This window comes from Habropoda laboriosa, unplaced genomic scaffold, assembly GCF_001263275.1.
Source record: "Habropoda laboriosa isolate 0110345459 unplaced genomic scaffold, ASM126327v1 scaffold589, whole genome shotgun sequence".
Classification (NCBI taxonomy): Eukaryota; Metazoa; Arthropoda; class Insecta; order Hymenoptera; family Apidae; genus Habropoda; species Habropoda laboriosa.
Genome location: NW_017100726.1, coordinates 150,347 through 160,841, shown reverse-complemented (window position 1 = coordinate 160,841; position 10,495 = coordinate 150,347). Strand labels below are relative to the sequence as shown.

The 10,495-nt window shown below is 37.9% G+C and overlaps 1 protein-coding gene across 1 annotated transcript; it reads left to right on the top strand.

Annotated features, from left to right (window-relative positions):
* Positions 1–4,954: 4,954 nt before the first annotated feature.
* On the top strand, positions 4,955–9,999 carry LOC108577109 (piggyBac transposable element-derived protein 3-like). Its single transcript, XM_017940210.1, has 4 exons — positions 4,955–5,227; positions 5,960–6,196; positions 6,269–7,299; positions 9,741–9,999. Exons 1-4 carry the CDS (start codon positions 4,955–4,957, stop codon positions 9,997–9,999), a joined length of 1,800 nt encoding a protein of 599 aa, XP_017795699.1.
* The last annotated feature ends 496 nt before the right edge of the window (positions 10,000–10,495 follow it).

Below are 10,495 nucleotides of genomic sequence, written 5' to 3'. Positions count from 1 at the left end.
AGGCCGAGGACCTTATGTTGCATACTTCGCACAAGTAAATGCCAATAAAACTCACTTTATCTATGTCCTATTCTGCTACGATTCTTTGCCCACTTGCCCGCTAAATTTTCTAAGCTGAAAGGGTAAAGAGTGCGCGAAGGAATTCGCACAGGTCTGAATCAAATACGTTTCACCGTTAATATTCTTCACTTTTACATCTTCAAGGCACGAAGAAAGAAATGTGCCGATAAATATTTTAGATTACCTTCTTCAGGACATTTCACATCATTTTCATAATCTCACTTTGACCTTGACAAACAGCTTATAGAACAAATAGTAATTTTTTATTTGTACAATTAATATTGCGTTTAATAATAATAATTGAACACGTTAATTTTTCACAAGGTTAGCAATAAACATACTCAGTTCAAGCATGAATCGTACTATTTTGATCTTGTAGCTGACAACTTGGTGATCTTTATGAAATATGCACATTTTTATAAACAATTGAAATTAGTAAGTACTGTGAAATTTCAATAGTCTTCAACAATCCATAGTTGAACGCTGCATAAAGCAGTGGCTTCTTAAGCGGAGCATCGTAATTCGTTTCTTGCAAAAATACACTGTATCCTTTTCACTCACAATACCGGCCAAAAGTTTGGAATCACCGAGCATTGCAATTTACACAAAAATTTCCAGAAAAGAGTCAGCGACTTTGAGAATTTTTTATCATTCGAATCAATTGATATGAAATAAATTGAGATAAACTTCAAATCTAAAAAAAATTAGCAGCAGATTTAATATTGATGAAGAGTGGGAGGTGATTCCAAACTTTTTGACCGGTAGTGTATGTATATCTACTGTAAATGATAGAATTTGCAAGTCAAAAAGTGATTCCTTCCTTATGAAAAAATAAGTCAATATTGCAGAATCCAGTTGTTTGCATGTGAAGCTTCGTTATCGAGAAAAAAGATTTTGAAAATTCATTACGTACACGTACAATATATGTGAATGCTATTACATAATTTTACTATTGATTATTTTGGGACAAAGTTTTGAGACAATTGGGACAATTTACATCTCTAAAATAGTTAGAGATAGAAAGATACTACATGGGGCAAAATTAAATGGGGTCAAATATACTCATACACTTTTGTGCATCGGTGCACCAGAAAAGTGCAACTGCACTTGTTATGCACTAATCGATACAGTTTTTCACTCTCTACAAAAAATACTGAGGTACTTATGCCTTAAGACTATTAGTTCAAAAGTCATTGTAGTTTGAAATTGGCTACGTTATTTCAGTGTATTAGTAGACGTTATAACAAATGCACAAATGGTCCTTCGTTGCACTCTAAACACTTTTTCGTTCTTTTATTTATGTTGCTTAATACACTAGTTATGCCTCTTTCCGCAATTAAAATACGTTGTTGGATGTCTCGAGCACTTAAATATCCCCATAAAAAGAAATCACGGTGTTAGGCCCAGTAATCGCGATGGCCATACCATTTTTTTTTCATTATTTGCAAATGCCACGATTTTGTACTACTGAATGAAACTTTACTGATAACAAGGTATCTTACACTGGTTGACATTAGCAGTGAATTCGTATTTATAAACACTTTAACGCATTACAGAGAAGTACACAGCAATACATCAGCAAAAATATGCTGAGAGACAGAAATGTAATTAAGGAAATTTCAAATTGCAATAACTTTTGGACTAATAGTTTTAAGGCAGTATCTTGGTATTTTCTTGCAGAGAGTGGAAAACTGCGTCGATTAGCGTATCCAACAATATGGGTTTCATTAAAACAAACAAGTGCAATCGCACTTTTCTGATGCACCAATACACAAAAATGCATAGACTTACTTTCAAAATATGCACCACTTAACACCATTTAATTTTGTCTTATGACATTGTTTTCCATCTCTAACCATTTTAAGTTACCTGGGACACCCTGTATATGTGCACAACTTCTAACCCGAATTCTACCTATCCCCGCGTCTAAGGCACAGGTATCCTAGGTGCATAGCTTTACGAGTCCACTATAAGAATCAGGACGATGAAACGTAACATTCTTTCCCTTTTCTTTTCCATCTGTCCTCTCTCTATGTATTTTCTCCTTCAACAGCCAACTTCCAAAAGGCACTGATAGTGATATCGAATTTGATTGAAGACATATTTAGACCAATTTTCATAAGAAAACCTTAAAAATAATAAACATTGAATTTTTCATAGATTGCAGCAAGGACTCGCTAAACGCTGGGTTTAGGCTTTAACAATGAAGACATTTATTTCCATACATAATTCCTCAAACTTTCGTTAAAACTTTCTTCGGAAATTCTTCTGTAATCTACTAAAAGGATATTCTTATTATCTTCGTTGTAGTATTACGAAAATTCGGTAATAAGCGTGTTATCTTCTCAAATAGAAATATCTATCCTGAAGCAAGGCAAATACACGTATTCACCGAGTTGCATAAGCATTGTTGCACAATACATGTCCATTATAGAAAATTGTATTTGGTATGAAGGAGAAAACAGCATAATGGTACACACAATTAGTACCGCATACATGATTTCCAATAGAGAGGAAATAACGTTCGCTTGAACGTGTTGGCTTCATCTATTTGTGAAATGAAATCCTGTATACGGTACTAAGGGAATTCCGTGAATATTATCTCTCATAATTTTCAATAAAATGAAGAATGGCTCGTTGCTACGGGTAAGGAGAAATAAATACACAAATTCACGGGGTAAATCTTATTGAAACTGTATTAGGTCGTCCCATAAGTTCGTATCGAACTTCATAATTCAGATCAATACTTCCAACGAACCTTTAAGTTTTTTTAAAAAATGTAAGCGCCTTCTCATTGCACATTTTTTTTTTCTGTAAGTCCAATATGTCGTCGCTATAGAATTTCCTTGGATTTTCGTTAAAATATTTTCTGCTTTGGAGTTACGGGATGACCTAATATTGTAGAACAAGTGTTTGGAAACAAAGCATAATATTCCTCGCAAGGATAATATTCCTCGCTCTTAAGGAATTCTTGAAAGAGAAACGCACCATTGCTTCTTACTCGTATAAGTTCCATTTTATAATAACAGTCATCTTAAATAACGTAACGTTATGTTCGTCTATGTAAATTTCGTTAAAATTTTTCCTCGACCTTCACCGTATTATTACCGTATTTAATTAAAATGCTTTCGTGAAAACATCTTAAAATCACGCTTGCTTCACGAACTCCTTCGAAAGTTATCCTCTGTAATATATTCAAAATAGTAGACTCCCTCTTGTCCGGTCACGCTTTAATCGGTCTCCGTTTCAACCGGCCACATTTTCGTTAGGAGACCCAACAGGAAAATAATTGACATGTTCCGTGTTACGTAGCCTATTCGTGGTTCACAGCATTTATCACGAAGGAAACCTCGATCGGACGAAGTAATTTTGAAATAAAGTAAGAGAAAAAAGTTGAAAGTACGAAGAATTTAACTGAAGAGTTCTGCTCTTGTGGTCGAATATTGCAATCCGATCTTTTGTATCATTTTTTGAGATTCTATCGAAAATTTAATATTCTATAATTTTTTAACTGTATTTGGATCGTAGTCCAATATACAGTCCGATCTATCTGGAAATATGTAAATGAAGAGTTGCTCTGCGCATGCGCGAAAGCTACCTGCGCTGATCGGCAATTGTTACCGATCCTTTTTTTTTGTTGTTATTCTAGACATGGAACCTCCACCACGTGTGTGGTTCGACTCTCAGTGTTCTTAACCGTTTGAGTCCCACGCGCCGCTTTCGCGCTCTTCAGATTTCATGTCGAGAAAACCCAGCGTATTTGAACGATACGGACAACTGACGGCGCACTCACAATCTGACGAAACGCGCTCAACTTTTCAGACGCATGTACATACGTCGCTTCGCTACTTCTTTTGCATATAAGTAATCCAAGTAATATTTTTTGTATTTCGTTGTTACCTATTATAAAAGAAGCGCTATCGCGCTGCTTAGCATTTTTCGACACAGAATAAAAGGAGAGCTATCGAGCCGCTTGGACCTTTTCCATTCAGAAAGCGCTATTGCGCTGTTCGGCTTTTTTAGACCGTGTTTTTTTTAAAAACCTCTGGTACTCAAACGGTTAATATTGTAATCCATACTTATTCTAATATACAGGGTGTCCCGTAACGCTGGGACCACCCGGAAATGGAGGGTTCCTGAGGTGACTCTGAACAACTTTTTCCTTTACCAAAATGTTGTTTGAAGCTTCATTTTTGAATTATTAACGAAAAACACTGGCCAATCAGAGCGCGAGTAGAGCCCGCGCCCAGGGACGGCTCGCTGACTCTCATCTGCGCGCGATCGTGAACAAATGCGTACGCGTGATTTCTCGGTTATCGATCGCTGTCAAAAAATTTTGACTTTGCACCGCTATTTTTATAAGCGCTATATTGTATAAATTTTCGAAAAAATTGCAATTAGTCGGAATCGCGCGCGAATGAGCCTCTGTTCTCCGTCCCTGAGCGCGGGCTCTACACGCGCTCTGATTGGCCAGTGTTTTTCGTTAATAATTCAAAAATGAAGCTTCAAACAACATTTTGGTAAAGGAAAAAGTTGTTCAGAGTCACCTCAGCAACCCCCCATTTCCGGGTGTTCGACGAGTTACGGGACACCCTGTATATATCAGTCAATATTGTATGTAGCAGAAAGTGTGTATTCTGTGCTTCGTTTCTATACAAGCGAACAAATTTGAAATTCGTGTGTAAGTTGAACGGAACAGAATTGTCATATTTGAAGCATATGTTGAAGAAATATGTAATTTAGAGGTTATAGTAACGATTTGTTACTCACTCAGTCTTTTGTTTTTTATTGAAATGATTTTATTGATCATTTTATAACGATACCCATTTGGGGATTGTGGCTGATATCAAGTATTTTTTTCTCTCTTATAGGGATTATTTTTATTCGATGAGAGATGGGTACTAGGAAGTTTTTCACGCTTGCTGAATTAGAAGACGCTGTAAATGACCCTAATTTCTTTGAAAGTGACGATGATGGTGCTACTGTTGATATTGTTGAACTTCCTCCTGATAAGGTCGATATTGTTTCGGATATCGAAGACACTGATGAGAATACATTAGAAGATAGCTGTCCCAAAGATGTTCCCGGCAGACTAGAAGTTCATTCGAGTGCTCTGAATATAGCTTCTACAAGCACAGACCCAAATAACAACAATATAACTAGAACTGTACAAAAACCAAAACTAATAGGAAGAGTCGAGAAACAAATTCAGATTGGCAAAAAGTAAGACACGTGTTGCGACCAGCTACAGCGGAGAACATTTGACGAGCAGACTACCAGCACGGTTTATGACGTGCGCGTTTGAAAAAGCTATTTTTGAGGAAACCGTTTTTAGCTTATTTAATTTCTAGAAATTCGACAATGCATGTCCGCGTAGAAACTTTCTCCGACGGCCTCAATAGCAAATTGCCGCATCATAAACCAAGGGTTTCCGAAAGGTCCGACGTACGAGGCCCAGAGGCCCGGACCGGCAGGGCACGAGGACTTGACCTGGAGGAAACTCAGCTGCGTCGCCAAGTGACGTCACGGGAAAAACCTGCCCCGCCAAGTCGCACTGCGGTCCCCGAAAAAGCGCGCCAAGGGCGCAAGGGACACGCAGCGACTTGGAAAGAAATTACCTGATTGGTTAACACCGATGCGACGGGTTAGCCAATCAGGTACGATTAACACATAGCCAAAAGTTAGTAAGAAAAAGCGAGGCGACAGGAGGCCAGTCAGGCACGGACCTCCAACGCCGAAAGTCAACTTCCAATAAAGATCTTGCTAATACCGTGTGGGTACTTAGCGCAACCCTATTCACGCCTCGTTATTTAATAATAATAACCACATTCCTTCACACGACTTTGTAAAAATACTTGGAAATAATAATGACATTGAGAATGTTCGATCACTAATAAAGCAGTCATTAGAAGTAAAGGCACCTGTTGAGGTTTTTGAAACTGTATTTGATGAAGAAATAATGACTTATATAGTCAGACAAAGTGTCACATACGCCGCTCAAAATAACAGACATAGTTTTACTTTTTCAACAGACTGTTTGAGAAAATTTATAGGATTTTTATTGCTTACTGGATACCATTCATTAGCACAGGAGCAAATGTATTGGTGTGAAGATGAAGACTTATGCATTGAAGTTGTAAGAAAATGTTTTCCTAGAAATAGATATTTGGAAATAAAAAGAAATCTTCATTTCAATGATAATTCCGAGCTCGTCACTAATAAGACAGCAGATCCGGATTTCAAAATGAGTCCACTAATAAAGTTAATGAATCAACGATATCTCAAATTTGGTGTTTTTTCAAAAAATATAAGTATTGACGAGCAAATGGTTCGGTACTACGGTCATCGTTATTTCAAGCAGTTCATTGGGGGAAAGCCAATTCGATTTGGATTCAAACAATGGACAATGTGCTGTGCAGAAACGGGATACTGTTATCACACTGAGTTGTATACAGGGAAAAGAAATGAAGACTGCGAATTAAAAGGTCTGGGTGAATCTGTTATAATGAAGAACACAGAGCTTCTCGAAAATCCTTCAAATCATGTATTTTACTTTGATAACTTTTTTACTAGTTTTCAACTAATGAAAACGTTAAAGGAGAAAAACATATTAGCTACAGGAACAGTTCGATCAAATCGTCTAAACAAGTGTCCTATAAAATCGGACTATGAATTCAAGAACGAACTTCGCGGCAGTTTAGTTTACAGATTTGATATGAATAATGAAATATTTTGTGTAGTGTGGAAAGACAACAAATGTGTGAAAGTCTTGTCAAATCATCAAGGTATACAACCGTTAAACAATGTAACTAGATGGTCCAAGTCTGAGAAAAAACAAATCAAAATAGATCAACCCTATTGCATAAGTAACTATAATAAGTTTATGGGAGGTATTGACAAACTGGACTGGAATGTTAACAAATACAGGATAAAAATTCGTGGAAAAAAGTGGTATTTTCCTATTTTTACAAGCATAATCGACACAACAGTTGTAAACGCCTACGTACTGTATTGCCATGCTAACAAAGTCATGCCATTATTGGAATTTCGACGAAATATCGCCCGAGCATATTTGCAGCGAGCGTCTCCTTCTAATCCTAAAAATCGTGGTAGACCTTCTCTACAAAAGCAAGCTTCAAAACGTGTTCCCGAAAGCGTAAGGACGGACCCAATAGGGCATTACTTAGAAAGAACTCTTGAAGGAAAACAAAGAAAATGCGCAGTGTGCAAAACAATGTGGTAAATGTAACGTCGGGTTACATGTGGACTGTATGGAAAAATGGCATAAATAATAGCTATTTTTGTATGTATAAGATAACGCATATAATAAGAAAAATAGTTTCTTATTAGTTTTCTTTCATGCAACCTGCCACAATCCCCATTTGGGACTTTTTCAAAAATATCAAATATTTTCAAAACAAAACATAATTTGAATATAATTATACTGTTAAACAACCTTTTGTGCACATATGTATATATAACTTATCCGGCCAAAAATTTCAAAAAAAAAATTTGACAGTTAATGGGTTAAGATGTGGTGCGAGATCGAGAAGAGAGGAGGGAGGGTGTTTTATTAAACGATACGAAATCAACACGGAAGAAATCGTTCTTGAAGTACATTTGAAAATTCTTCCCTGACTGTCTCTCGTTCCTCCACAAGTCCATGAAACAACATTCCGTTGTGAGGCAATGCGTTTCAAAAGACATCAGACACAACGAACGAATCTCTTTAGACGATACAATGATCGGCATTGAAGCGGCGCTGCATTCAGAATCCGTTTTTCCATGGAACGTTTGTGCAATTTTTCTCGTGAATGGAAACGTTTCCTTATCTCTCCTCGCGGTGCTCGCTGAAAAATCTGCCTCCTAACCTCCCCCCCTTTCCGCCTCCCAAGCTTCCCTCGATCGGTCAGAGATGTACGGTATTCCTTTCTTTCTTTGCCTAAAGTCGCATATCCTTTGATTAATTTTCTACAGGCATCTGGATCCGGTGGAACATGACAAATATATTCGCCTAGTCGTCAGACCCTCACGTCTCTCGAACGCGACCGCATTTTTCTTCCGGTTTTCTGCCCACTTCCCGGCTGCTACTTCGCCCTCTCAACTATTTCTTTCCCCTTTTCTCGTGAATTTATCATTTTACGAATTTGCCGTTGACTCGTTCCACTTTTAATCTCTTCTCTTCGTTCTTCCCCCTTTCTTCTGTTTCTTCGGCAAATATCGCGCGTTCGATATTTTTCCATTCACGATCGTTCCACCTTTAATTTCTTCTTTTTCCTTTCCTCCATTTCCTGTCGTACCTGTCTTTTTCTAGCAAAAATCGTGCATTCGATATTATTCTGCTCGATTCGTAGATATATGAGCCGTTTAAGGGTTCGCGTTTTAATCGACTGAAAAATATTAACGATCACTAGTAGTCTCACTTGATGTTTCTTGTGGTGACAAATATTGAAACTTTTGATGTACACTACGGTCCATAAGTATTTGGACACCTTATAAAACGGAATAACTTTTTTAAAAAATTGGGCCAAACGACTTGAGTTTTTTTGAGAAGTTAGAAAGATTAGTTTACTAGATGACGGGTACAAAAAATTTTGAAAAGATTGCAGTTTGTGGGAATCGCGGAGAAAATTGTAAAGGTCACTGTTTACAACTTTTTTATCTAGGCTTGTGATGAAAATTTGAAAACATACGTTTTGTAGATATATGTGAATTATATACGTACTGAAAATTTCATCGAAATCGGTTAATGTTATTATGAGCTACAAACAGTTCAAGATTGTGAAAATCGCACTATTTCACGCCTATAACTAATAAATCTGAAGATTCTTACATCTTTCGATGCCTGTCACTTGTTTCTCCATCCACCGATTTCGATGAAATTTTCAGCGTGTGTGTAATTGACGTAGAGCTGCAAAACTTATTTTTTAAATTTTCATTACGAGCTCAGATAATAAAAGTTATAAAACGTTACCTTTACAATTTTCTTCGCGATTCCCACAAACTGCAATTTTTTCAAAATTTTTTGTTCACATCATCTATTAGGTTGTCCGGAAATAAATTGCAGTTTCTGTGCATAAGATTTAAAGACGTGTAGTTTTACTTAGAATGAATTCATTTAATCGAAATGATTTCCATTAGATTCTATACACTTTTTCCAACGTTTTACGAGAGTTCCTATTCCATTACTTGTTGATCAGACTTGTTGATCAGGGTGGGCGGAAGACTAAGGAATGCTCCGATACCTTATGATCATCGTCACCCGGTATTGTTACCCGCGGATCATAGGTTTACCGTTACGCAGATTCCTTCATGCCGGTTGCCAAACAACACTTGCATCGTTACGCACCCGTTTTTGGACGCTTGGTGGTAAACATCTAGTCAAAAAAATTCTTTATAGATATGTACAATGTTTCCGAACAAAGCCTACGGATTCAAATTATCTTATGGGAAACTTACCCGCTGCCCGGGTTACAGCGGCACGCGCCTTTACTATTTACCTGCGGCGTGGATTACGCAGATCCCTTTCTAATAAAGGAAAGGGGACGCGGAAAGTTTGCCCATAAGACTTATATTTGTCTGTTTGTTTGTTTTTCGACCAAGACTATACACATCGGACTGGCAATCGATCTTAGCAGCGACGCATTTTTGAATTGTCTGTACTGATTCACATCACGCAGGGGAAAATGTCATTCTACTTATTCAGACAATGGTACGAATTTCGTAGGAGCAAGGAACGAGCTAAATCAGCTTGGTGCCTTGTTAAGGGATAAAGACCACAATGATAAGGTTCGAACATACTTAGCACAAGAACAGATAGAATGGCATTTGATCCCACCACACGCACCACACTTCAGAGGACTTTGGGAGAGTGCAGTGAAGTCCGTAAAAACACACCTAAAAAGGGTCACTGGTGAACAATGCTTGACGTTTGATTAATTTTACACTATTTTAATACAAATTGAGGCATGCTTAAATTCCCGACCACTCCAACCCCTTTCCCATGACCCAATAGACCTCACACCCTTAACTCCAGGCCATTTCCTTATCGGCGATGCTCTGACAACTGTTGAGCGCAACGATTTATGGCACGGACGTGGGAAAGAGGCTGTTTTTGAGATTAGGATTTTTGGTTATTGTTAACATGAGTGTCGAGTAAAAAATATCCTGACGAGATAAAGTTCGATTTACAACTCCAGAGTTTTAGAAACTCATTTCTCTCGTCCTCAATAGCTAAGTACCTTGCCATAACAAAGGGTCTTCCAAAGGGTCGACATATACAGTCTCGACGGTCAAGAGACCGGCGAAGTCGAACCTGGCGGAAGTTCCCCGCTATTGCCAGACATCGCCACCCCCTCTCCAAGGTAACGCGCGTTGAGGGCGCAAGAGAAGGGTGTTGTGATGGGGGAGGCGGCGGTCTCCTTCTGTGAACAGG